The sequence below is a fragment of the Callithrix jacchus genome, chromosome 10 (assembly GCF_049354715.1).
Source record: "Callithrix jacchus isolate 240 chromosome 10, calJac240_pri, whole genome shotgun sequence".
Lineage (NCBI taxonomy): Eukaryota > Metazoa > Chordata > Mammalia > Primates > Cebidae > Callithrix > Callithrix jacchus.
The window spans coordinates 62,962,414-62,990,157 of NC_133511.1; the positions used below are offsets into that span (position 1 = coordinate 62,962,414).

Consider the following 27,744-nt stretch of genomic DNA (forward strand, 5'->3'; position numbering starts at 1 on the left):
CAGAAGAATCGCTTGAACCCAGGAGGTGGAGGTTGCAATGAGTAGAGATTATGCCATGCCACTGCACACCAGCCTGGGCAAACAAGAGTGAAACTTCGTCTCAAAGAAAAAAAAAAAAAAAGTTGGGGGTGGCCACAAGATCACATGAGCCAGTTTATCCATCTGGTGGTGGCAGCTGATCCATCAGGTGCAAGGGCCGATCTTAGGTGCAGTTTAGGGAGGGTCAGAATCTTGAAGCCTCCAGCTGTAATTTCTAATCTAAACCATAATTTCTAAAATCTTGTAGCTAATGTGTTAGTCCTACAAAGGCAGTCCAGACCCCAAGCAAGAAGGAAATTTGTTTTGGGAAAAGGCTGTCATCATTTGTTTTAAACTTTAAACTATAAACTAAGTTCCTCTCAAAGTATGCCCAGGAATGCACAAGGACAGCTTGGAGGTTAGAAACAACATGGATTTGGATAGGTCGCTTTCAGTGTCTCAACTATAATTTTGCAATGGCGGTTTCACTGTGACAACCTTGAGGTAGAGAGTCCCACAGAACTCTCGGTTATTTGAAGCCCAGAACCTCAGAAATGGCGAGGAAGAGAGGGAGGGCCGTCCCGCGGTCAAACAACTCGGTCTTAGCCGACCTCCGACGCTTTTCCTAGAATGTCTCATCTCTATGGTTGACGGGGCTCAGGTTCCTGGCCGACTGTTGTTCTTCCGGGGTAACTTCCTTTTCCGGGGCGGGCGGCGCTGTGCGTGTATTGCTGTGCCCCAACTCCCTCAGGGCCTGTGTTGCGGGATTCCCTGCTGCTATGAGCTTCCTCAAAAGTTTCCCGCCGCCTGGGCCGGCGGAGGGGCTCCTGCGGCAGCAGCCAGACACCGAGGCTGTGCTGAACGGGAAGGGCCTTGGCACCGGTACCCTTTACATCGCTGAGAGGTAGGGTTCCTGGTCCTCAGCGCCGGCCTCCTCCTCGCTGGCGCAGGAGGTGCGAAGGAGCCAGGCGAGGGGCGACCTAGTGGGCTGTTGGGAGCGGGGGCGCGTGCCTGGGACGCCTCATGGATACCTGTACTGGGTGGAAGACTCGGTTTTTCTGGCGCTCCTCCGGAGTCTTCCATTCTGTTTTCTCCGGCCGTAATTTCCCCTCATGGGTTGTGCTGCTTTTCTTTTTGCTGTTAACTCTCCTGTTTACGGGAGGTCTGGCGCCTGCGTTGCCCTTCACGCACGGTCTCGTTTTAAGGGTCTGAAGTGTGCCTGTCTTTCGGATGAACAGATGCAGGAAGTGGTCCCTTCTGCGGGATATGTAGTTTCAGAGCAGATTGTGGAGGACTTTGAAACTTTGGATACTACACAATATAGATTTTCTTCTGTAGGTATACTAAGGAGGAACACCTCTTCACCCGACACAGACAGGGGTCATATGCAGAGGGACTAGTCTCCCGTTTTGGGGTCCTGGAAGGAATTGCCCTTTTATTTGACCACCTGGAGCACTTTTGTATTTTCACAGTCAGATAGATCCTCCTTAAATACTGTAGTTGTAGAACTGAGGTCTCTGTTTTTGACTTGTAGTCCTCTTTATTTTGAAGTATGTAATGACACATTGAATCCTTCCTGTCCTTCAGATACCTGTTGCTTCCCCTTTTGCTCCATCACTTGTCTACAGGCAGAGAAAATTCTCTACTTTTAAGTGCTCATATAATTACTTTGGGACCACTTATAAAATCCAGGATAAAATCTACCAATGTTACTGTCAACTGATAAGCTGAATTACGTTTGCGAAGTCCCTTTTGCTATGTAATATAACATAGTCACAGGCGTGACACCAGAAAGTGAAGGTCGTGGGGCCAAAATTCTGCCTCCCAGAGAATCCAGACTACAAAAACTGTAAAGAACTGTTGCTTTAAAGGGAAATTTAGGCATTGATCAAGGCTTAGGCTTCAGGCCAGTCATTGAGGTAAGACATAAGGATGGGAGGAAAAGCAAGATTGATGTGATAAGCAGATAATGAGTTTGGTCAGGACATGTGTGGAATAGTTGTACACATGAGTGTGTTTTGGGCCGGGTGTGGTGGGTCATACCGGTAATCCCACCATTTTGGGAAGCTGAGGCGAGTGGATCGCTTTAGCCCAGCAGTTTGAGATCAGCCTGGGCAACATGGTGAAACTCAGTCTCTGCAAGAACTAGCCAGGCATGGTGGTGGCCTGTAGTTCTAGCTACTCAGGAAACTGAGGTGGAAGGATCATCTGAGCCCAGGAGGTGGAGGCTGCCGTGGGCGTTATTGTGCTCTGCAGTCCAGCCTGCATAACAGTGAGACCCTGTCAAAAAAACAAAAACATATGTCTTGGGAAAGTGATATTAAAGAGAGATGTTTGGGAGTCGTTAGAGAAAGTATTAGCGTATACTCATGGAAATGGATTGGTATCCCAGAAGAGAAGAGGACCAAGTGTAGAATCCTCGGGATACACCTGTATTAAGAGGTGGGTCACAGAAGAAGAAGGGACTTGAGAAAGTAGGAAGGAGCAGTCAGAAACAAAATCTGGAGTCTATATTGAGTATTGATAAGGAAATCTTTGATAATTGGGGAAAGCAGTTTCTTATAAGTGGTGAAAGATGGGGCACAGATACATTTTTAGTTCCAGGCATTCCTTTTTTATTCATGACATTTAAGTATATTGACACTTCTTTCAATATTATAACTCCTTTTGAGGAGCAGTCCTGTATTTCTTTTTGCATTTTGAAAAATTTCAAACCTAGCTGGGCACAGTGGCTCATGCCTGTAATCCCAGCACTTTGGGAGGCTGAGGCGTGCGGATCACAAGGTCAGGAGATGGAGATCATCCTGGCTAACACAGTGAAACCCCGTCTCTAAAAAAAAAAAAAAAAAAGAAATTTCAAACCTAAGGCTGGGTGCAGTGGCTCATGCCTGTAATCCCAGCACTTTGGGAGGCTGACGGGTGGGGTGGATCACCTGAGGACAGGAGTTCAAGACCAGCCTGGCCAACATGGTGAAACCGCATCTCTACTAAAAATACAAAAATTAGCAGGGTGTGGTGGCGTGTGCCTGTAATCCCAACTACTTGGGAGGCTGAGGCAGGAGAATCGCTTGAACCCAGGAGGCAGAGGTTGCAGTGAGCCAAGATTGTGCCATTGCACTTCTTCCTGGCTGACAATGAGACTCTGTCTCAAAAAAAAAAATTTCAAATCTAATTAACATTTTGCCACATTTATGTCTCTCTCTCTTTTTTTTTTTCTGAGCCATTTGAGAATTGCAGACCTGTTTTCCATTTCCTGTATCTCAGAAGAACGGGAACATTCTCTTGTATAACCACAATACAATTCTCACACTAAGGAAGTATAACTCATTTCAAGTTTTTATCTGTTTTTAAAAAATTCTTAGGCTGGGCAAGGTGTCTCATGCCTGCAATCCCAGCACTTTGAGAGGCCAAGATGAGCAGATAGCTTGAGCCTAGGAGTTCTTGACCAGCCTGGGCAACATGGCAAAACCCCGTCTCTACAAAGAATACAAAAAAAATGCAGAAATTAGCCAGTCATGGTGGTGTGTGCCTGTAGTCCCAGGTACTCTGGGGGTGGTGAGGTGGGAGGATTACTTGAGCCTGGGAAGGTGAGGCTTCCGTGAGCTGTGATCATGCCATTGCACTCCAGCCTGGGTGACAGTGAGACCTTATCTCTTAAAAAAATAAAAAATTCTTTATTTCAGCTTTTCACAAACAAATCTCTTATGTTTCTTCTTTAAGATTTTTTTTTATTTGTGAAACATAAATAGAAAAAGAAGAGTGTAAATACATACACATACTATATGCACATAATACACATACACACAAACAGTCCGGTAGTTCTTCAACTGAGGGAATGAGGGAGAATGTCCAGAGGGAAAGCTGGAGAAGGAGAGAGCCATGTTCATGAGTTTGGCTTATAGCTTTTAGGCTTCGGTGAAACTATATTAGTTTGAGGCAGAGAGGGACAGAACAGATTAGGTTTTGAGTGGACTTGGTTTTAGTCTCTCAGGTTTGTGTTGAAAGATTTAGAATCTCCAGCTTATTTCAGAGCTTAGTTTTTATAGGAAGTTGAATTTTTATCCAAATAAGGAAGAACAGAGGCATAAATAATATAAAATACACAGTTTAAAACAGGTAAAATAAAATAGGTGATCAAATTAAAATTAGGTAATTTAAACTTAGAAATAATGTGGTTTTTTTGGTATCTCATTCTAAAATTAATTTTAAACCAAATAATTAAGTTAACCCAAATTTAAGACCTCTCTTAACCTCCTGTCCTGTTTTTCATCCCATGCTGGGTGTAAAGGACACTGACCATACTTGTACAAAAGCATTTGAATTTAGCAAAACATTTTTTCTATATGTTTACTTGCTTTCTAATTTTTCTGGTCCTTCCGTTTAAAAACATATACCCAGTTCAAAAGAAACTCATGGTTTCTTTGGCTCACTGCAACTTCTGCCTCCCAGGTTTAAGTGATTCTCCTGCCTTAGCCTCTGGAGTAGCTGGGATTACAGATTACAAAGAAACTCATGGTTTCTTTGGCACTGAGTATGGTTAATTAGATATTTTTTAAGGATTTATTCTAGAATATATACAAAGAGTAAATGAAAATCAGAATTTAATGATCAGACAAAACAGTTACATTTTTAGATGGTACCGTGAAATCTTTATGTTTCTCTATAGCACCTTAAAAGTTAGAACTTGAATACTTTGAGTAGATTTTTTACAATCTCATCCCAGCAAACTTTAATGGTCGCATGTCTGGCCTATTTCATTGTGGCCTCTGCTAGAAAACCTAGTGTTACAACAAAGAATTGACGTGCAGTAGGATTTAATTTGTTGTTAATAGGTATTCGTTTAAATTAAAATTGCTCAATTAAATGAATGTACCGTCAGTTCTCTTTTTTCTTTAATTTTTTTTTAGTTGGAGTCTTGCTCTGTTGTCCAAGGCCGGAGTGCAGTGGCATGATCTCAGTTCTCTGCAGCCTCTGCCTCCTGAGTTCAAGTGATTCTCTCCTGCCTCAGCCTCCTGAGTAGCTGGGATTACAGGTGCCTGCCACCATGCCCAGCTAATTTTTGTATTTTTAGGAGAGATGGGTTTCGCCATGTTGGCAGGCTGGTCTTGAATTCTGGACCTCAGGTAATTGATCCACCCACCTTGGCCTCCCAAAGTGTCCATGCCTGGCTTATACTGTCAAATCTTTTAACATAGTAACATGCTGTTGGAAAAAATAAGTTGTTTTCCCATTTGAAAATATCTGTGAATATTAGTATATGATTTGCATGTGTAAATTTGAAAAAGTAAAATACAGAAACCTAGGGGTTTCTTTTCTTTTTTTATTTTAAAAAATTTAATGATTAGAGTAAGTGTTTTTAAGTGTGGAACTTGGCTTTGTCCTGTAGAATGCATAATCCCAGTTCATGTAAAAGATTATAAGAGCACCACAGCAAATGCTGTGCAGAGGAGCATTTGTATTCTGTCTGCATTAGTAAGGAACTACAGAGTTATTATTACAGCTTTTTTTTTTGATTGGAATTTCTCTCTTTTTTGCCCAGGCTGGAGTGCAATGGCGAGATCTCGGCTCACTGCAACTTCTGCCTCCCGGGCTCCAGTGATTAACCTGCCTCAGCCTTTGGAGTAGCTGGGATTACAGGCATAAGCCACCACACCCAGCTAATTTTGTATTTTTAGTAGAGACAGGGTTTCACCATGTTGAACTCCTGACCTCAGGTGATCCGCCCACCTCAGCCTCCCAAAGTGCTGGTATTACAGGCATGAGCCACTGTGCCCGGCTTTATTGAAAAGTAAAGGCCATAATTTGATAGGCACTGATTCTATGTTTAGGTTTCAGTTTTTCCATGTCCTCACTGAGTCAAGTTTTATGGCTCTGTTTATTTGAAATTATTTTAGACACCCAAATTTGGAATGTTCCTTTCTGAATTGTGATATTGGCAGAAAATTTTTGAGGTCAGAAAAGAGCAGTTTATTTGCTTTAAAATAATACAGCTTTTGTAGGGGACTCGTGATACTTGAGCACTATTTCATCGCCATATTAAAAGGAAAGCAGTGGACAGTAAAGATGTATACAATAATACATAACCTCATTACATAATACAGTGTTTCTTTGGAACCAGTAGGAATGAGTTGTTATGGAAAATAATTTCTAGAGCTTTTATCACTTTTAGCTTCTTAAGATTTATCACTTTTAGGCCTGGTGTGGTGGCTAACGCCTGTAATCCCAGCACTTTGGAAGGCTGAGGCAGTGGATCACCTGAGGTTAGGAGTTTGAGACCATCCTGGCCATCATGGTGAAACTTCGTCTCTACTTAAAATACAAAAATTAGCCAGGTATGGTGTCATGTACCTGTAATCCCAGCTACTTGGGAGGCTGAAGCAGGAGAATTGCTTGAACCCCAGAGGTGGAGGTTGGAGTGAGCCAAGATCACGCCACCACACTCCAGCCTGGGTGACAGAATGAGACTTCATCTCAAAAAGACAAAAACAAAGATTTATCACTTTTAAGCTTCCTAGATTTTTTTTTCTTAATAAGCATGTTGGATGGAAATCTTTCCATGTGACAGTGCATATATTCCTGCTTTTGCTCTATTTATTTTTTGGAGACGGAGTTTCACTCTTGTTGCCCAGGCTGGAGTGCAATGGCACCATCTCAGCTCACTGCAACTTCTGCCTCCTGGGTTCAAGAAATTTTCCTAATTCAGCCTCCCGAGTAGTTGGGATTACAGCATGCACTACCATGTCTGGCTATTTTTTGCTTTAAAATTTTTTTTAATTTTTTTATTTTTAATTTTTCTCTTACCCTATGCTGCAGAATCTTTTGGTTTTTAAAAGTATACAATTGATCAGAGAGATCCAAGATGGCCGATTACTAGCAGCTCAGGATTGTAGCTCCCAGTGAAAGCACAGAGAACAAGAGGATGCCACATTTTCAGAAGAATTTTTGTTGCTCACGGACCAGGAGATTCCCAGCAGAGGAGCCCGACGGGTCACCAGCGTGACTTGTGACCGGCGTGGCAGTTCTTGGTGCAGTAAACGGGACTGGGTCCCCTTTTGGTCGACGTTTGGAGCTCCAGGAAGGCAGAGTCACCCATTCAGCTGATTGAAAAAGGGACTCAAGAGGGAAGCCAGACTGGAGATTCCCGGGCAAAAAAGTACCATGAAGCTTAATGCCGCTGTTTTAGCTGGCACAGTGGGTTGCTCAGATTTCAGCGCTGGGAATTAACAAGTTGGACGTTCACTCAGAGACCTAATTTAAAAGTAGGTAATTACAAAGATGACAGGTGGGTGAATTTATAATGATGGGAAGAAACCAGTGTAAAAAGGCTGAGAATACCCAAAATCAGAATGCTTCTACCTCTACATGGGATCACAGTTCCTCATCAACAGGGGAACAAGGCTTGATGAAGAATGAGTGCGTTACACTAACAGAATTAGGCTTCAGAAGGTGGATAACAAGAAACTTCTATGAGTTAAAAGAACATGTTCTAGCCCAATGTAAAGAAACTAAGAACCTTGAAAAAAGGTTTGACAAAATCCTAATGAGAATAGACAATTTAGAGAGGAATATAAGTGAATTAATGGAACTGAAGAATACAATAGGAGAACTCCATGAAGTATGCACAGGTTTTAACAGTCAAATTGATCAAGCAGAAGAAAGGATATCAGAGGTCGAAGACCAACTTAATGAAATGAAAGGAGAAGACAAGATTAGAGAAGAGTAAAAGGGAATGAGCAAAGTCTCCAAGAAATATGGGACTATGTGAAAAGACCTAATTTACATTTGATAGGTGTACCTGAATGTCATGAAGAGAATGAATCCAAGCTGGAAAATATTCTTCAGGATATTATTCAGGAAAACTTCCCTAACCTAGTAAGGCAGGACAATACTCAACTCCAGGCAATACAGAGAACACCACAAAGATATTCCTCAAGTAGAGCAACCCCAAAACACATAATCATCAGATTCACCAGGGTTGAAATAAAGGAGAAAATTCTAAGGGCAGCTAGAGAGAAAGGTCAGGTTATCCATAAAGGGAAGCCTATCAGAATCTCTCAGCAGAAACCCTACAAACTAGAAGAGAGTGGGGGTCAATATTCAATATCCTCAAAGAAAAGAATTTTCGACCCAGAATCTCATATCCAGCCAAACTAAGCTTCATAAATGAAGGAAAAATAAAATATTTTGTGAACAAGCAAGTACTCAGAGATTTCATCACCACCAGGCCTGCTTTACAAGAGCTTCTGAAAGAAGCATTACACACAGAAAGGAACAACTAGTATCAGTCATCCCAAAAACTTACCAAAAGGTAAAGGGTATCTCCATAATGAAGAATCTATATCAACTAATGGGCAAAATAGCCAGCTAGCGTTAAATGACAATATTAAACTCACAAATATCAATATTATCTTAAATTTAAGTGGATTAAATGCCCCAATCAAAGACACAGACAAGCAAATTGAATAAAAAGTCAAAACCCATCAGAACACTGTATCCAGATTCATCTATAAGCAAGGACACACAAAGATTCAAAACAAAGGATTGGAGGAAGACTCACCAATCAAATGGAGAGCAAAAAGGAAAACAAGAGTTGTAACTTTTGTCTCTGACAAAATAGACTTTAATAGTAACAAAGACTAGGCCGGGCGTGGTGGCTCATGCCTGTAATCCCAGCACTTTGGGAGGCCAAGGCGGGTGGATCATGAGGTAAAGAGATTGAGACCATCCTGGTCAACATGGTGAAACCCCGTCTCTACTAAAAATACAAAAATTAGCTGGGCATGGTGGCCCGCGCCTGTAGTCCCAGCTACTTGGGAGGCTGAGGCAGGAGAATTGCTTGAACCCAGGAGGCAGAGGTTGCGGTGAGCCGAGATCGCGCCATTGCACTCCAGTCTGGGTAACAAGAGCGAAACCCCGTCTCCAAAAAAGAAAAGAAAAAAATAGTAACAAAGACTAAAAGAAACAAAGAAGGATATTACATAATGGTAAAAGAAGCAATGCAACAACAGGAGTCAATGATCATAAATATGTATGCACCCAACATAGGAGCACCCAGATATATAAGACAAGTTCTTAATGACTTATAAAGAGACCTGGACTCCCGCACAGTAATAGGAGGAGACTTTGACACCACATTGTTAATATTCGATGGATCAATGAGATAGAAAATTAGCAGGGACATCTATGATTAGAACTCGGACCTGGAACAAGTAAACTCAGTGAATATTTATAGAATTCTTCACCCCAGGTCCACAGAACATACATTTTTCTCAGTATCACATTACACCTATTTTGAAAGTGACCACATAATTGGAAGTAAATCACTCTTCAGCATTTGCATAGCATTTCACAGACTTAAATGAAATATTGGTTGGCTGTTTATTTTCTTTCCTTATTCTTTCCTGTCTCCACTGTTAAGCACAATTATCGGCATAAAAGAGGTTTTTAATACCCAAAAAAAAAAGTATACAATTAAGTAAATTTTAGTATATTTACAGAGTTATACAGTTATCACTATAATTTAATAATCTGCCTTTGCTTTTGGTGATGCTCTTGGTAACTGAAGGTCATGTGTTTAATACTCATAGTGTGTGGTTAGACATTGATTTCCTTTAGGGGAACTGAGGTGTAAAGTTCATCCTCCTCTTCCACTGAACGTGAGTGATTCATACTGTCACACTGTCATTATTCCTGCCCAAGACAGTCCTACCAAGGTTCTCCTGTTGTACTTTTATCTTTGCTTATTTGGAAATTAGACAGCCAGGCTTGTTAAAATTGTGTAGAATATAGCATGATACATGGGTCTTACTTCATTAACTTTTTTTTTTTTGAGATGGGCTCTGTAGCCCAGGCTGGAGTGATTTCGGCTCACTGCAACTTCCTCCTCTTGGGTCCCGGTTTAAGCTGTTCTCCTGCCTTAGCCTTCCAAGTAGCTGGAATTATAGGAACGTGCCACCATACCCAGCTAGTTTTTATATTTTTGGTGGAGATGGGGTTTTGACATGTTGGCCAGGCTGGTCTTGAACTCCTGACCTCATGATCCGCCTGCCTCGGCCTCCCAAAATGTGGGGATTATAGGCGTGAGCCACCGCGCCTGGCCACTTCATTAACTTTTTGAAATAATTCATATAGCTTACAGTTTAACCATTTAAACATACAATTCAGTAGTTTTTAGTCTGTTTACAGAGTTGTACAATTAACACCATGTTAGAATATTTTCTTCATCCAAAAAAGAAACTGGTATCTATTACAGACATTCCCTATTTCCTTCTAGCCCTAAGCAACCAGTATATTGCATTCCCATTTTTTTTGTGTGTGGCTTCTTCAGGACTTTTTTTTCCTGCTAAATGGTACAGCTCCAGATGGATGAAGTATTATCAGAAAGCTAGCTAGCCTCTACTGAAAGCTCAACATACTGATATGTTTTCTTTGTTACACCAGTAAAATATTTGCATTTGACCGCACTTGAGGGAAAATGAGACCTAGCATTTCTGTGGCTTTCTCTTAAAATTGTTGCATAAATGAAAGGCTTTAGGGAGACTGTCTCTCAAGGTAATAATTATTTCTTGACTTGCAGTGAGTGTAATTACAGCCATTTCATATGTATGTCATTTAATATAGGATTCGTGGAGAAATGAATGATTGCCAGGGATTTATTGCATATTTACCTGCTGAGCTCTTTGCTAATGGTTTTGAAGAATGTTAAATAACGGAATGTGATCAGTTCTGCTGTCAAGTCACTCACATTCCGAAGGGGCACATATAATATTCATTACCACAGAGTTAAGTGCTATAATTTGCAATTCAGAAAAATAAGAGATTATTATGGACTGGAATAGTTGAAGGGAGGCCTCATGGAAAAGGGAAGTATTTGCAAAAGCAAAGAGGGTGCTTGAAGACACACCAAAAAAGAGTAAGCATGAAAGTCATAGAAATATACATGTGACTGAGGAAAATGGAATTTCAAGTTTGTTTTAATTTTTAGCTAGAGGTAAAGAGACCGTAACAGAATGATCTTAAAGAAAATTAAATTCCCAGTACTGAATTTTCTTATTTTATGAACATTTCTAAAAAAGTAAACTTGAATTTATTTATATGCATAAAGGTGTCCAAACTTTTATATACTTTGTGGTATTACTTTAGAATTTATTAAAAATAATCTACTTAAAACATGTTTTTCAGCCGCCTGTCTTGGTTAGATGGCTCCGGATTAGGATTCTCGCTGGAATACCCCACCATTAGCTTACATGCATTGTCCAGGGACAGAAGTGACTGTCTGGGAGAGCACTTGTATGTTATGGTGAATGCCAAATTTGAAGGTATGTATGGTGTAATTTAATCTAATGCTTCCTTTGATAGCAAATTATATTTTAAAATTAAAACAGTCTTTGACGCCGGTACAGTGGCTCATGCCTGTAATCCCAGAATTTTGGGAGGCCGAGGCAGGTAGATCATGAGGTTAAAAGGTCCATCCTGGCTAACACAGTGAAACCTCGTCTCTGCTAAAAATGCAAAAAATTAGTCAGGCATGGTGGCACACACCTGTAGTCCTAGCTACTCAGGAGACTGAGGCAGGAGAATCAGTTGAACCTGGGAGGCAGAGGTTGCACTGAGCCGAGATCGAGCCACTGACCCCAGCCTGGGCAGCAGAGCAAGACTCCATCTCAAAAAAAAAAAACAAAACCGGAAGTCTTCAATAATAATCAATGATGTAACGCTGAAGTCATTGACTCATTTTGGATAATAGTTTATGATGCAAAATTTCAGCACAGCAGCTTGGACACTTGAAGTTTTCATAATGGACATTCTTGTGTATCTGTATATATCTTCTATATATTTACACTTAGAATTCTTCATTTATTATGGATATATATTTTTAACTTTTCCTTTGAAGTTTAACTGTTTATTCTGTCTTTCTCTTTTTTTTTTGAGTCAGAATCTCACTGTGTTGCCCAGGCTGGAGTGCAGTGATGTGATCTTGGCTCACTGCATCTTCCACCTCCTGCGTTCAAGTGATTCTCCTGCCTTAGCCTCCCAAGCAGCTGGAACTACAGGTGCATGCCACCACACCCAGCTAATTTCTGTATTTTTAGTAGAGATGGGGTTTCAACATGTTGGTCAGACTAGTCTCGAACTCCTGACCTCAGATGATCCACCTGCCTCTGCCTCCCAAAGTGCTGGGATTACAAGTGTGAGCCACTGTGCCCAGCTGTCTTTCTCTTTTTATTTTTTTTGAGATGGAGTTTCGCTCTTGTTACACAGGCTGGACTGTAATGGTGTGATATTAGCTCACTGCAACTTCCGCCTCTTGGGATCAGGCAATTCTCCTGCCTCAGCCTCCCGAGTAGCTGGGATTACAGGCACGCGCCACCATGCCCAGCTAAGTTTTTATATTTTTAGTAGAGACGGGGTTTCACCATGTTGACCAGGATGGTCTCGATCTCTTGACTTCGTGATCCACCCACCTCGGCCTCCCAAAGTGCTGGGATTATAGGCATGAGCCACTGCGCCCGGCAAGACACCCTTAGAGGCTTGGTTCAGTAGACCCTGTGCTTCTGAGAATTTAAGATAGAACGGTTTTGTTTTGTTACAATAGTAGTTCTCAGTGTGTAGGAGGGATATATTTTCCATGGGTCTCCACTGACCTCACCATTCCCCCACATTTAGCAGTGACATTTGGTTGAAAGAGGACGGGTATTATTGGCCTCTAGCAGTTAGATGCCAAGGATGTTTTTATTATACTAAACATTCTACCATGTGCAGGATGGTCCCCTACAACAAAGAATTATCCATCCAAATGTCAGTAGTGCCAAGGTTGAGAAACTAGGATATAAAAATTCCCAAGTTCTGCTTTGGGATAACTGCAAAGACTCAAAAATTTAGTGGAAATGTTCATGTTTGAAATAATGGGTTGCTTTTCTTTGAAGTAGTGTATAAGAGACAATCCCATCAGTTTGCCTGTAAGGCTATTGCTCTTTCAAATTGGGATTTTAATATGGTGTCAGATATAATATGATCATTTATGTTCAGTTGTGACACAATTTAGTAATTTTCAGGACTTTTGGCAAGCCCTGCCTCATTAAGTGGTAACAACTGATTCAGCTATCTGAAAATATTTTTGTTATAAGATTTCAAATTCTTGCCATTGGAAAAGGTTCAAAGACATAAAAATCTAGTGAAGTTTGAAGAAGAGGTTGAGGAAAAGTAAAAGGCTGTTAACCTTGGGGTGTAGTAAGACTTCCTTATAAGGTATTAGGCACAAAATTTACTCTCCATCTAAGTAAATGTAACTATGATTTTATAACTAAGAATATTATCTGTCATGTTTAGTTTAAAGCATTCATTCATTTGTAGAAATGCAACACCTTAGAGATACTCTTGTCAGTCAGCTCCAAATGCTGGTGTGAAATGCCCCTAAATAGTGTTGGGCATTGGAGCTGGGAAAGGTACATGTCAAGAGAAAGGCTAGGAAATAGGGTTTCAAAAATACTAGCCGAAGGGCGAAGCACATTGAATAAGAAAACTGTCGTTAGGCCAGGTGCAGTGACCCACACCTGTAATCCTACCACTTTGGAAGGCTGAGGCAGGTGAATCACCTGAGGTCAGGAGTTTTGAGACCAGCCTGGCCAACATGGAGAGACCCTGTCTCTACTAAAAACACAAAAATTAGCTGGGTGTGGTGGTGGGTGCCTATAATCCCAGCTGTTTGGGAGGCTGAGACATGAGAATTGCTTGAACCCAGGAGGTCGAGGTTGCAGTAAGCTGATCATGCCACTGCACTCCAGCCTTGGTGACAGAGCAAGGAAAGGAAAGAAAACTCTGTCATTAACTTGCTAGGCAAATCATTTGCACCTCTCTGACCTTAATTTTATCCAAAAAGTTGAAGGAGTATATTAGTCTCTAGTTCCCAAACTCAAGACTAATGGATACACGTTAGAAATATGTGGGAAGTTTGTTTAAAATGCAAATGCTGTAAGTCCTAAACTAGGAAAAAGCAGTTCAGTAGGTTTTAGGGTGTGTGTTTTAAATATGTGCTTTATAATCATACAGAGTCAGTATGATTATTTGCTTGTAATTGATGTAATTATGATTAATTTCTTAGTAAGGTATGCAGGATTTCCTATTAATTTTTAGTGTCTTCCTGGGTCACATTTATTTCACTAATTCTCCAGTTCTTTTTATCTTGAACTCCTCTTATAATTACACATGCTTAAATAATATTTTCCCAGCCTTGTTCTTTGCATTCTCATTCTCCAAGCTCTAAGATTTTTTTTTTCTTTGGCATACCACCATAGTCTCTTTAAAAGTGACCATCAGGGCCAGGCACAGTGGCTCACATCTGTAATTCTAGCATTTTTTTTTTTTTTTTTTTGAGACGGAGTCTTGCACTCTTACCCAGTGCAATGGTGCAATCTCAGCTGCAACCTCCATCTCCTAGGTTCAAATGATTCTCCTGCCTCAGCCTCCTGAGCAGCTGGGATTACAGGTGCCTGCCACCATGCCCAGCTACTTTTTGTATTTTTAGTAGAGATGGGGTTTCGCCATGTTGGCCAGGCTGGTCTCGAGCTCCTGACCTTGTGATCCACCTGCTTCAGCCTCCCAAAATTGTGGGATTACAGGTGTGAGCCATTGCACCTGGCCATAATCCCAGCAGTTTGAAAGGCCAAGACAGGAGGATCACTTGAGCCCAGGAGTTCGAGACCAGCCTGGGCAACAGAGTAAGACCCCATCTCAAAAAAAATAAATAAATAAAATTAGCAGGGTGTCATGGCAAGTGCCTGTAGTCCTAGCTGCTTAGTAGACTGGGGTGGGAGGATCGCTTGAGTCTGAAAGGTTGAGGTTGTCCAGTCTGGGCAACAAAACAATTCCCAGTCTCAGAAAAAGAAAAGATGACTATCAGCTCATTGTTGATGAAATCAGATTACCTTAAAAATAATCTTAAAAATTCATTCCCAGCCAGGCGCGGTGGCTCACACCTGTAATCCCAGAACTTTGGGAGGCCGAGGCAGATGGATCACAAGGTCAGGAGATTGAGGCAAGGCTTTTCTAGGAGGCCAAGGCGGGTGGATCACGAGGTCAGGAGATCGAGGCAAGGCTTTTCTAGAAGGCTTACTGAATAAATCAGGATTCCTTACACACACACACACTGTCTCTCTCTCTCTCTCTCTCTGTCTCTCTCTACCCAGTGTGTCAGTAACCTAACCAGAGTGTGTATGTGTGTCAACCATAATTAGAAATAAAAATTGAATTGCGATATTCAGATTTATCAGTATGTTTTGTTTTTTTTAAAGTCAAATAATGACATTAAAAAGGTATTTTTATTTTCTAGAAGAATCAAAAGAATCTGTTGCTGATGAAGAAGAAGAAGACAGTGATGATGATGTTGAACCTATTACTGAATTTAGATTTGTGCCTAGTGATAAATCAGCATGTGAGTGTTCTATGGGTATTGATTCTTCTGCTTTTATGTACCAAGCATTCCTGATTCACACACACACACACCCACACACACACACCACACACACACACCCCTTTCTCACCTTTACCACCATTACCTCCATTCTATTGCTTTTTCTTCGTTTTAGCATTGGTAATGTTATTGAGGACCAAATACCTATTAATCTCAAAGGTTGTGAATGTAGTAAGAATATTGTAGACACTCTATTATCTGGGTATATTTTGTGAATGGACTCTGGTTAGTTTTACTGATTGGTGCTGTTGACTGAATCTCACCTGCTGGAGACATAGCAGTTTTAAAGTGGAAGATCTCAGGATGGCTGGAAAGAGCCCAGTCAGCTGAGAGGAGCTTCACCTTGATACCAGTATGACCACAACTCTGACCCTTTTTTCTTGGAAAATCCCATGAGCCATGCAGAAATTGCAATAATCTCTTGTAATGAACTCTTACTATTTTATGTCTTGTCATTTGCTTCAATTGCTTTAAAGATTGATCTTACAGCTGGGCATGGTGGCTCATGCCTGTAACCCCAGCACTTTGGGAGGCTGAGGTGGCTGGATCACGAAGTCAAGAGATCGGGACCATCCTGGCCAACATGGTGAAACCTTGTCTCTACTAAAAATACAAAATTAGCTGGGCGTGGTGGCGTGCACCTGTAGTCCCAGCTACTCGGGAGGCTGAGGCAGGAGAATCTCGAGCATCTGGGAGGCAGAGGTTGCAGTAAGCTGAGATCATGCCACTGTACTCCATCCAGCCTGGTGACAGAGTGAGACTCCGTCTCAAAAAAAAAGAAAACGAAAAAGATTGATCTTACTTATAATTTGGCAGGTTTTTAAAATAATGGCTTGTATACCCATTAAATTTATTTGCACTAGTGGTTATTTTATTATAAAATTATATTCTACATTGAAAAAAAGATGAGTTACAGTTTAATTTCCTGTTCAGTGGAGGCAATGTTCACTGCAATGTGCGAATGCCAGGCCTTGCATCCAGATCCTGAGGATGAGGATTCAGATGACTACGATGGAGAAGAATATGATGTGGAAGCACATGGTTAGTAAAATGGATTAAAAAAATTTTTTTGTTTAGTGTTTCATTTTAGGCATTTATTTGTATTAAGGGTAGAGGATTACAGTTTTTTATGGGTCTGTAAAGTACACAGTATGGTAAGATTATTATTAAAAGTAAATGACACAGTAGTACAGTTTATGCCAAAGCCCTTTGCAACAGACAAATTTTTGAGGGTAAAAAGTAGAGACTGTTAGGGGGAAGAATGGATAAGTAGAGTATATGGAAGGAAAGAAAATGGATAGTCAGGAAAGTCTTTTAAGCTGAGGCAGCTGCCCCCAGAGAACAAGCCTTCTCTCTCTATACCTTGAGAACCTGGAACATTTATTTTGTTTTATTATTATTATTATTTTGAGAAAGGGTCTCACTCTGATATCCAGTCTGGTGTGCCCTCACTGCACCTCTGCCTCCTGGGCTCAAGTGATTCTCTCAGCTCAGCCTCCTGAGTAGGTGGGACTATTGGCTTGCGCCACCATGCCTGGCTAATTTTTGTGTATTTTTTGTAGAGACTGGCCTTTGCCATATTGCCCAAGCTGGTCTCCAACTCCTGGGCTCAAACAATCCTCTGTTGTTGGCCTTTCTGAATGCTGGGATTTCAGGCATGAGCCACCCTGGCCTGTATCTTTATTTAATGTGTTTCTTCAAACAGCTCACTGCCAAAGTCTTTTCCTTTTCTCAGAACCATACTTCATTTATCTAAGAACTCCTTCCCATTTCCTCCCCAGACCAGAATGCAGTCACTAGCCTGAAGAGTCTTAAAATAGCTTGAAGTGCCTGCTGTTCTCTTTTCTTTTCCCTGCTGGTCTTATGCACACCAATCTGGGTATCCAAAGCTGTTTGCTTCATATGTACCCACTTCCTGGCCTGAGATAAACACATTTCTGGGATTCTCCATCACATACCTAAATATATTTTTATCTTTCTGAGATTTTTGAATGATTTAAAAATTTTTATCCTTTTTGTGTTTTCCAAAATTTATGGTTTTTTAAAAAACAGAGTCTAGCTCTGTTGCCCAGGCTGGAGTGCAGTGGCACGATCACCACTCACTGCAGCCTTGAGCTACCAGGCTAAAGCTATCTCACCCCAGCCTCCTGATTAGCTGAGACTATAGGTGCACACTCCTGCACCCAGCTAATTAAAAAGAAAAGTTTCTTGGGAGAGATGAGGTCTCACTGTATTGCCCAAGCTGATCTTGAACTCCTGGGCTCAAGCAATCCTCCCATCTCAGCCTCCCAAAGTGCTGGGATTATAGACATCAGCCACTGCACCTGGCCCTGATTTTTTTTTTAAGAAAGGAGTATTTTTTTAAAAATAGGCATTTATTCTTGAATAGTGAACTGTGTTTTATGGTGTCGCACCCATGAAGCAGAAATTTAGGATTATGTTTTTTAATTAGAAAAAATCTTCATTATATAAATTAAGTTGTGCTCAAAATTCCCACCTCAGGATAATGTAGGACTCCCTGACCTTAGGAACATGCTTTTTCCTTCTAGTCCCTGGACATGGGATTATTTGGGAATTGCTGTTTACTGGCTCGTTACTTCTTTTGATAATCTTAGAGGGTAGGGACGTTTTCTTTGTATCTCTGTCTTCAGTAGTAGCCTGTACATGTGCTTAAATAAATGTTGAAAACTATCTTCCTGGAAACCTATTTTCACTGTACATTATCTTCAGCAGATGCCTCCTCCCTACCTCCCAGACAAGGTCTTGCTCTGTCACCCAGGCTGGAGTGCAATGGCGTGATCTCAGCTCACTATGACCTCTACCTCCCGGGTATAAGCGATTCTCCTGCCTTAGCCTCCTGAGTAGCTGGTCCACAGGCATGCACCACCATGCCCGGCTAATTTTTGTAGTTTTAGTAGAGACAGGGTTTCAGTATGTTGGCCACCCTGGCAGCAGATGTATAATTATCCATTTTGTTTTTTCTAATTGTTGTATAATAGCTTCGAAGTTTTCTGTTTGTTTAGAACAAGGGCAGGGGGATATCCCTACATTTTACACCTATGAAGAAGGATTATCCCATCTAACAGCAGAAGGCCAAGCCACATTGGAGAGATTAGAAGGAATGCTTTCTCAGTCCGTGAGCAGCCAGTATAATATGGCTGGGGTCAGGACAGAAGATTCAATAAGAGATTATGAAGGTGAGTGTCCTTTCTCAGTGTGATTAGTTAGATGGGCACTTGGCCATTAAGTTAATGGATAGTCATAGAAGTTCTTTTAATAACTCTAAGAGAAATCTCAGAATTGACTTTTTGTACTATAGGAAGCAGATATAGAATTATATAGTATGGAATTCTTATGTCATTTGTTTTTAGTGATTTTTTTTTCTCATTAGAAAAGTAGTCCTTGTTCATTAAAAAAAAGTTTTTAATGTGCACAGGCAAAGTAGAAGTGAAAAAAATAAAACAAGTATAATTCTAACTGAGAGCTATCCTTTTCTGTTGAATCTCTGTATTAGTTTGCTAGGGCTATTATAACAAAGTATCATACAGGCTGGGTGGCTCAAACAGTAGAATTTTATTGTCTCATAGTTAGGGAGGCTAGAAGTCCGTGGTAGATTATCTCTGAGGGCTGTTGGTTCAGGCGTCTCTTCAGGTATACACACACCTACCAAAGTGAAGAGAGAGACAGATTTTAAGAAATTGACCCACATGACTGAAGGCTGGCAAGTCCAAAATCTGCAGGGTAGGCCTGCAGATTGGAGACCCAGGGAAGAGTTGATACTGCATTCTGCTGCAACAGAAATTCTGCTGGCAGAATTTCTTCTTGCTTAGGGGAGGTGAATCTTTTTCCTTTTGAGGCCTCCAGCCGATTAAGTGAGACCCACCAAACTATCAAGGACAATCTGCTTCACCCAGAATCCACCAGTTTATAAGGCTAATCTCATCTAAAAAACAACCTCCTCAGAAACATCTAGAATAATGTTTGACAAACTGTCTGGGTACCATTGCCTAGCCAAGTTGATGCGTAAATTTAATTATCACATCTTTTTTTTTTTTTTTTGAGGTGGAGTTTTGCTCTTATTGCCCAGGCTGGAATGCAGTGGCATGATATTGGCTCACTGCAACCTTTGCCTCTTGGGTTCAAGCAGTTCTCCTGCCTCAGGCTCTTGAGTAGCTAGGATTACCAGCATCTGCCATCATGCCCAGCTAATTTTTATATTTTTAGTAGAGGAGTTTCACCATGTTGGCCAGGCTGATCTTGAACTTCAGGTGATCCGCCCTTCTTGGCCTCCCAAAGTGCTGGGATTACAGGCATGAACCACCATGGCTGGTCCTATCACACCCTTCTTATAAGGACACCAGTCACATTGTATTAGGTCCCACTCTAGTGACCTCACATGAACTTGATTAACTCTGTAAAGCTCTCCAAATAAGATCATATCTGAGGTATTGGAAGTTAGGACTTGGGGAGACATAATCCAAAACACTAAGAGAAATCTTAGAATAAACTCTTTATAGTAGAGGGAGTAAATGTAGAATTATATAGAATAGACATTCTTATGTAATTTTTTGTTGTTTATTTGAGGTAGTGCCTTGCTCTGTCGCCCAGGCTGGAGTGCAGTGGCACGATCTCAGCTCAATCCAACCTCTGCCTCCTGGGTTCAAGCATTCTTCTGCTTCAGCCTCCCAAGTAGCTGGAATTACAGGCATGCACCACCATGCATGGCTAATTTTTTGTATTTTTAGTAGAAATGGGGTTTCACTATGTTAGCCAGGCTAGTCTGAAACTCCTGACCTCAAGTGATCCACTCACCTTGGCCTCCCAAAATACTGGGATGATAGGCATGAGCCACTGCATCTGGCTCTTACGTAATTTTTTAAGTGTTTCTTTTCTGTCTACAAAAATACTTTCTATTCCTAGTCAAAAATTTTGAAAGTATGCTCAGGCAAAGAAGAGAGAGAAAAAAATCAAAAATAATTCTGAGAGGTATTTACTGTTAATTTTCTGTCGCATATTCTTTCAGTTTTATTTGTGTTCTTTTATGTGTATATATACACTAATTATTATTTTTTTGAGACGGAGTTTTGCTCTGTTACCCAGGTTGGTGCATTGTTATGATCTCTGCTCACTACAACCTCTGCCTCCCAGGTTCAGGTCATTCACCCGCCTCAGCCTCCCAAGTAACTGGGATTAACAGATACCTGCCATCATGCCCAGCTAATTTGTTTATTTTTGTAGAGATGGGGTTTTACCACGTTGGCCAGGCTGGTTTCAAACTCCTGACCTCAGGTGATCTGCCCAACCCAGCCTCCTGAAGTGCTGGGGATTACAGGCGTGGGCCACTGCGCCTGGCCATGATTCTGTCATTTTTATTTATTTATTTGAGTCGTAGTCTTAGTCTGTCTCCCAGGCTGGAGTGCAGTGGCATGATCTTGGCTTACTTCAATCTCTAACTCCTGGGTTCAAGAGATTCTTTTGCCTCAGCCTCCTGAGTAACTGGCATTACAGGCATGCGCCACCATGCCTGGCTCATTTTTGTATTTTTAGTAGAGATGGTATTTTACCATATTGAACCAGGCTGGTCTCGAACTTCTTACCTCAGGTGATCCACCCACCTCTGCTTCCCAAAGTGTTGGGATTACAGGTGTGAGCCACCATGCCCAGCCAAGATGTTACCTTTTTTTTTTGAGACGGAGACTTACTCTGTTGCCCAGGCTGGAGTGCAGTGGTACAGTCTTGGCTCACTGCAACCTCTGTCCCCCGGGTTCAAGCGATTCTCCTGCCTCAGCCTCCGAAGTAGCTGGGATTACAGGCACCTGTTATTGTGCCCAGCTACTTTTTGTATTTTTTTTTTTTTACTCCAGTGCCGCCTACTTTTTGTATTTTTTAGTAGAGGCAGGGTTTCACCATCTTGGCCAGGCTGGTCTTAAACTTTTGACCTTGGGATCCACCTAGCTTGGCCTCCAAAGTGCTGGGATTACAGGCATAAGCCACTGTGCCCGGCCTATGTTACCTTTTTTTATTACAGTAATTGCCTAAGGAGTGCCATGTGGACACTTATTTAATGCTTTATAGCAAATGATTTTAAGATTGTAAATACCTTTTTGCTAAATTGAGATTTTTGGATTTTTATTCATAAGCCTCATTAACACATTGGAGTTGCTTATATATAAAAAATTCTTCAGCCTATGCCAGTCTCCATTTCTGAAGTCCTGAGTACCGACATCATTGTTTTTGCCAGTGAAACACTTAGTGTGGCATTTTAGTGCTTCATGTTCTCCTTTATGAAAGAGTTATTTATTGAGCTACTGTACCAGGTACAGATAATTCTGTAGTACTCAAGAGATGAATTTACTGACTTCATATCAATGACATTTTAGTGGAAGAAAAGCTAATGGTACATTGAGATACAGCACTGAGATATAGGAGATGCTTGGGCAGCTGTGGAATCGTAAGGGCTGGGCCCTTTTTCCAGCCTGGAGAGTCAGGAGAAGAGTTAAGCTGCATAGAATAAGTGACATTTAAGTCAAGATCTGAAAGATGTATAGAAATGACCCAAGTAAAGAGGCTGAGAGGGGAGAAGCAGGTAAAGGGATTAGTCATGTGCCAAGAAAGATTCAAGAGACTTCAGATTTGGGGAACTGAAAGTAGTTCAGTGTGAAAGTTAGTTATTATGGTAACAGATAAACTGGGCAGCATCTTAGAGAAACTCTTAGCTCAGTGGGAAGCCGTTGAAGAGTTTGATTAGTGTTTCAGAAGATGTCTGTGGTTGTAATTTGAAAAACTGGAGAAGAAAAATACTGGAGAGAAAAAGAGAAACCCTGTTGTGTGACTTACATATTAAATTAGGTAAGAGGTGATGGCCTAAAATAGGTAGTGGCAGTGAATATCAAAAGACTTGACAGATTTGAGAGATTGAGGAGACAGAAGCAACAGAAGTCGGGGGCTTGGTGTAAGGGTTTCTAGTTTAAATGGATGAGAGGCACCTTTTAGTTAGACTATTTGGAAAAAATGGCATTTTTTATGTGGAAAGATGAACAGTTGATTTAAATACGTGTTATGTTTGTATCTGCAGATGGTGGGATGCTCTGGGGCTGTGGGCAGAAGATATTTTGTGGTGGGCCAAAGAGTTGAGGGGTGAATGGGAGGTGGGGAAGTGGAGAAAACAACTGTACACACTTTTTTTTTTTGAGATGGAGTTTCACTCTTATTGCTCATGCTGAAGTGGAGTGGTGCGATATCAGATCACTGCAACCTCCGCCTTCCTGGTTCAACAATTCTTCTGCCTCAGCCTCCCGAGTGGCTGTGATTACAAGTGCCCACCACCACTCCCAGCTACTTTTTTTGTATCTTTAGTAGAGACAGGAGTTTCGCCATTTAGGCCAGGTGGGTCTCGAACTCCTGAAGTTGGGTGATCCACCTGCCTCAGCCTCCCAAAGTGCTGGGATTACAGGTGTGAGCCACTGCTCCCAGCCAAGACAACTTTCATGGGGCTTGTATTAGTCTCTTTTCACCCTACTGATAAAGATATACCCCAGACTAGGCAATTAACAAGAGAAAGAGGTTTAATTGGACTTAACACAGTTCCAAGAGGCTGGGGAGAACTCACAATCATGGTGGAAGGCAAGGAGGAGCAAGTCACATCTTACATGCATGGCAACAAGCAAAAAGAGCTTTTGCAGGAAAACTTCCCCTTATAGTAATCATCAGATCTTGTGAAACTTACTCATTATCATGAGAACAGCACGGGAAAGACCTGCCCCTGTAATTCAGTTTCTCCCACTGGTCCCCCCCCATAACATGTAAAAATTCAAAATGAGATTTGGGTAAGGGGACAGCCGTACCATATGAAGGCTTCTTTTTTTCTTGTTCCCTTCATACCTTTTATTTAATGAGATGACAAAAACAGGGAAATAAGCAAAAAGCTTGCTGTACTGATTTTTGTCTTTTCTCCTGAATTATGTTGTAAGCTTTGTGAGGATAGGGCTGTGTACCTTAAAAGAAAAGAAAAAGCCTAACAGTCAATACTTAGAACAGGTCTGTAAAGAATGAACAATTGATACTGTATCTGAAAGTTCCTACATAGAGTTGTTTTAGTATTGAGGTTGAAAATTTACACAGTAAATGTTATAGACTGATTTTCTTATGGCCTAACTCCCTAGGTAGCATTTTCTTTCTCTGTCCCTTGAGACTTCTCTTTTCAAAAAAAAAGAGAAAAGAAGCAACTCTTAGCAGCAGAGGGCACTAGCTTCCTTCTGATAGAAGTTATAAGTTGAATCTACCTTTCTAAAGTGTTCATAGGGTATTGTTCAGTAATTAATTTTTTTGTTTAGATGGTATGGAGGTGGATACCACACCAACAGTTGCTGGACAGTTTGAGGATGCAGATGTTGATCACTGAAAATGATATATGCAGATTTAAGGTAAGTAGTTCATTTTCTTCCTTGTCACTGAACATGAAAATCATGTGAAATGATTACTTTCTACTTTTTTTTTCTTTTTTGAGACAGGGACTTGCTCTTTCACCAAGGCTAGGATGCAATGGCATGATCCTAGCTCACTGCAGCCTTGAACTCTAGCAGTCCACTGGCCTCACCCTCCCAAGTAGCTAGGACCATAGGCATGCACTGCCACACCCAGCTTATTTTAAAATTTTTCACAGAGAGTCAGGGTCTCACTGTGTTGCCCAGGCTGGTCTCAAATTCCTGTCCTCAAATGATTCTTCCTCCTGGGCATCCCAAAGTACTGGGATTACAGGTGCGAGCCACTGCATCTGGCTTGTTTCTTTTTCCTTCTTTAAAAAATTTGTTTTTCTTTTAAATCTCAGGTTTTTAGATGATGTCCCTGACAGTTTATTTGCTACTTCATTATTCTGAGAAATATATTGTCCTTTGCCAGCTTAAGTATTTCAACTATGTGTTAGATAATAACTGAAGGTCATATTCATATCAAACAGAGCTAGGACTAGTAGTTGTAGTAGTCCTTTATAAGCTGTTGTTAAATTGTTGTCCCTGTTTCCTCACTACAACCTCCTCCTACCTTATCGCATTGTTTTCTTGAATATTGGCTGTCCTCCAGTCTTTGAGATGCTCTTGCTATCGTCCTTTTGTTTTATTAAAGCATATAGTAATAGCACAGCAAGATTTATATATTTGACTTGACTCTGCCACCACTATCAGTCATCCAGTTAAGTTAGGAGATCCCTTGTTATTCTCTGCAATGATAAGTATTTCAGAATCCCTTCTGTTTTCTTCTGGTACAGATTTTAGTTCTGAACCTAGTTCTGTAATCATTGGCTTTTCTCTAGTTACAAGTTTTAATTCCTTTATCCCTGTTTCTATTTTGTTTCAGAAACCAGCCTTTTAAAGTTCCAGTTAGCTTCCAAGTTACTTACATTGTGAAAACTGTATAACATTGCTTCTTAGACAGGTGTGGTGGCTCACACCTGTAATCCCAGCACTTTGGGAGTCTGAGGCGGGTGGATCACATGAGATCAGGAGTTTGAGACCAGCCTGGCTAACATGTTGAAACCCTGTCTCTACTAAAAATACAAAAAATTAGCTGGGCGTGGTGGCGGGTGCTTGTAATCCCAGCTACTAGAGAGGGTGAGGCAGGAGAATCGCTTGAACTCAGGAGGTAGAGGTTGCAGTGAGTCAAGATCGTGCCGTTGCACTCCAGTCTGGGCAACAAACTGGAGTGCAACCACACTCCAAACACACACACAAACAAACACATCTCAAACAAAAACAAAAACATCTCTTCTTATATTAATCATGAATTGTGATAATTGGACCTCTGCCATCTTCTCATGTCCTGCTAATGAAACTATCAGAAAAGAACCTCTTAGAGTTCTATGATTTATATCTTCCCCTAAATACTTAATTTTAATTTCCACATTTACATATGTCAGTGGTAGCCTGTCAGTGGTAGCCGTACAGTCTAAAATCAGTAATGTCTCATCTGTTAAAATCATTTGTTGATGTCACTGGAGCTCTGTTAACTTTGATTTTTAGCGCTCAGTTCCAGTTTTCAGTAACTTCACTGTTCTATTTCATGGGAAATCTTTTGGTACCAACTTAGGTCTTTTTTCCTTATTTCTCATCACATTATAGCATATTAATTTTTTCAGTTCAGTGATGCTTGTTTAGTAACTTTTATTGAAATTAAAAAACAGATTTTTTTGAAGAATAGGCTGTTTAGAGAACATCGGCCACTCTGTTATTAATCAGAATCATGAGAAACTCATTTGGTATGTCAAAAACAGTTAAGCAAATGGGATGTTACTGTAGTCCTTGGCAAGAATTCTTACGAGTTTTTTTAATGGTGAAATAGCCAGAAACTTTTTAATTAGCTTTGTTTTCTGTTAATTTTATCCTAGAGCTCAGAGGCAGAGAGAGATTCTTTTATTCATAATTTTTTTGTTTGTTTGTTTTTGAGACGGAGTCTTGCTTTGTCACCAGACCTGGCCCTAATTTTGTATTTTTAGTAGAGACGGGTTTCACCATTGGCCAGGCTGGTCTTGAACTCTCCTGACCTCAGGTGATCTGCCTGTCTCGGCCTTCCAAAGTGCTGAGATTACAGACAATGAGCCACTGCACCCGGCCGTGTAAATTTTTACTCATTTAAAATTGTACCTGCCTTTAAAGAATGAACAAGGAATAAATAATTAGAGTAGCTGGGCATGGTGGCTCAGGCCTATAATCCCAGCACTTTGGGAAGCTGAGGAGGGCAGATCGCCTGAGGTTGGGAGTTCCAGAGTAGCTTGACCAACATAGAGAAACACTGTCTCTTTTAAAAACACAAAAATTAGCCAGTCTTGGTGGCACATGCCTGTAATCCCAGCTGCTTGGGAGACTGAGGCAGGAGAATTGCTTGAATCCAGGAGGCAGAGGTTGTGGTGAGGTGAGATCGCACCATTGCACTCTAGCCTGGGCAACAAGAGTGAAACGCTGTCTCAAAAAAGAAATAATGATAGAGTAATTTATGCAACCATTAATAATTTCAGGATAATGGAACTAGGATTTCTCAATGAATGAGGTTGGGTGGAGACAGCAGTGAATATGGTGATGGTGGACTCATAACTCTACCATATACTTGTGTATACCTCTGGACAAGGCATATAACTTATTTAATCCTCAATTCCTCCTTCTGTAAAATGGGGAGGAGAATAACTGTCTCGCAGGGTTGTTGCAGAGGCTGAGATAGAATATACCTAAGTCCTCTGGCGCTCTTGACTAGGCATTCAGTAAATAATAACTATTATTATTATTACTGTTGTAAACACTGTGAACTTTGTGTTTTTCAGATTCTGCTCCTAACTATAGGAGAGAACTTGGTGCCTCTTCCACTCTGGAGCGAAGTTGATGAAAATCTTTTTCCTTTTCCAAAACCCAACCTGAACCAGTTCTTTCTTGAGACAGATTATACTGAGACAAGTTGTCACCAGCAGAACATAGATAATCTGACCTTTATTAACTTGATGAATTAACTTAACCAAGAGGGTATTTATAGTTGATTATTTACCCCAAAACTTTCTGTGTCTGGGTACCCTCTGAGTAGGCCTATAATTCCTGCCTTCACTGTATCCATCTTCTGTAAGCTAGCAGATCCATCTGTGTGGTGAAAATGCACAGGAGCGTGGTGTAGGTAGACTGGGTGGGAAAGAGAGAGCTCCTTTCGCCATGTTTTACTAGTCTGCTCTGTTATAACCTCTTAGGTTATATCCTTTAATTTCCAACCTTTTAGGTTAGTTTCTGTAACAGAACAAGTGAGTCTGGGATGAAGTCCTCAGAGTACTTCAAGTGGTAATTGTTTTGTTTTTGTAATAGCTTAACAAATAAACCTAGGTTTTCTATATTGCTGTGCTCTCTTATTCTTGACTAAAGCCATTAATGAAAAATGTTTTTTAAGAAATAATGCTGGGGAATATGAAAATTTTGTTGGTTTTACTTTTGTTTACTTGTTGAGAACATGAACATGAAATTAATAAGAAAATATATAGTTAGAGTTTCTGGCAAGTATTTAGTAAGGCAAAGATTTAACATATTCAGGAGATTTCTGCCACTTCCTTTTGGATTAGGAGTAATTTCTTCTATTTATCAACTCTCAATTTTGAGTTTGGCTGATTTGTAATTACTGATTTATACTTGGACTTTTCATACCATTATATGGTCTTAAAAATAAGGTTATCTAAGCTAACTTTATTACCAGAATCACTTGGCTAACTAGTGACTAAACTGAAGTTTGGTACCACTCAG

At 40.8% G+C, this 27,744-nt stretch overlaps 2 protein-coding genes across 7 annotated transcripts in view; one reads left to right on the forward strand and one right to left on the reverse strand.

The window, feature by feature from the left end:
- Positions 1–715: 715 nt before the first annotated feature.
- On the forward strand, positions 716–27,341 carry CLNS1A (chloride nucleotide-sensitive channel 1A). 4 transcript variants are annotated; one of them, XM_054241874.2, is made up of 8 exons: positions 716–922; positions 11,200–11,336; positions 15,347–15,448; positions 16,421–16,528; positions 18,218–18,316; positions 18,511–18,684; positions 23,821–23,910; positions 26,793–27,341. In XM_054241874.2, exons 1-7 carry the CDS (start codon positions 798–800, stop codon positions 23,886–23,888), a joined length of 813 nt encoding a protein of 270 aa, XP_054097849.1. In that variant the 5' UTR covers positions 716–797; the 3' UTR covers positions 23,889–23,910; positions 26,793–27,341. The 4 variants fall into 4 exon arrangements, with proteins under 4 accessions (XP_054097849.1, XP_054097850.1, XP_002754839.1 ...); XM_054241875.2 differs by having other exon boundaries at positions 18,221–18,316; XM_002754793.7 differs by lacking the exon at positions 18,218–18,316.
- The window catches only part of AQP11 (aquaporin 11), a 35,148-nt gene continuing 26,278 nt past the window's right edge, over positions 18,875–27,744 (reverse strand). Inside the window, exon 2 of one of the 3 annotated variants that reach the window (XM_009007376.5) lies at positions 18,875–19,150. In XM_009007376.5, coding sequence (XP_009005624.1) covers positions 18,972–19,150 — 179 coding nt within the window. In that variant the 3' untranslated portion in view covers positions 18,875–18,971. The remainder of the gene's footprint in view (positions 19,151–27,744) is intronic. The other 2 variants (XM_009007375.5, XR_004731208.3) reach the window with 2 other exon arrangements.

Excerpts from the sequence above, each read along its gene's own strand:
- CLNS1A (XM_054241874.2), top strand. The coding sequence starts at position 798 with ATGAGCTTCCTCAAAAGTTTCCCGCCGCCTGGGCCGGCGGAGGGGCTC. Across the intron at positions 15,449-16,420 it reads GCCTAGTGATAAATCAGCAT|TGGAGGCAATGTTCACTGCA; the intron begins GTGAGTGTTCTA and ends TTTCCTGTTCAG. Across the intron at positions 18,317-18,510 it reads CTATGACCTCTACCTCCCGG|AACAAGGGCAGGGGGATATC; the intron begins GTATAAGCGATT and ends CTGTTTGTTTAG.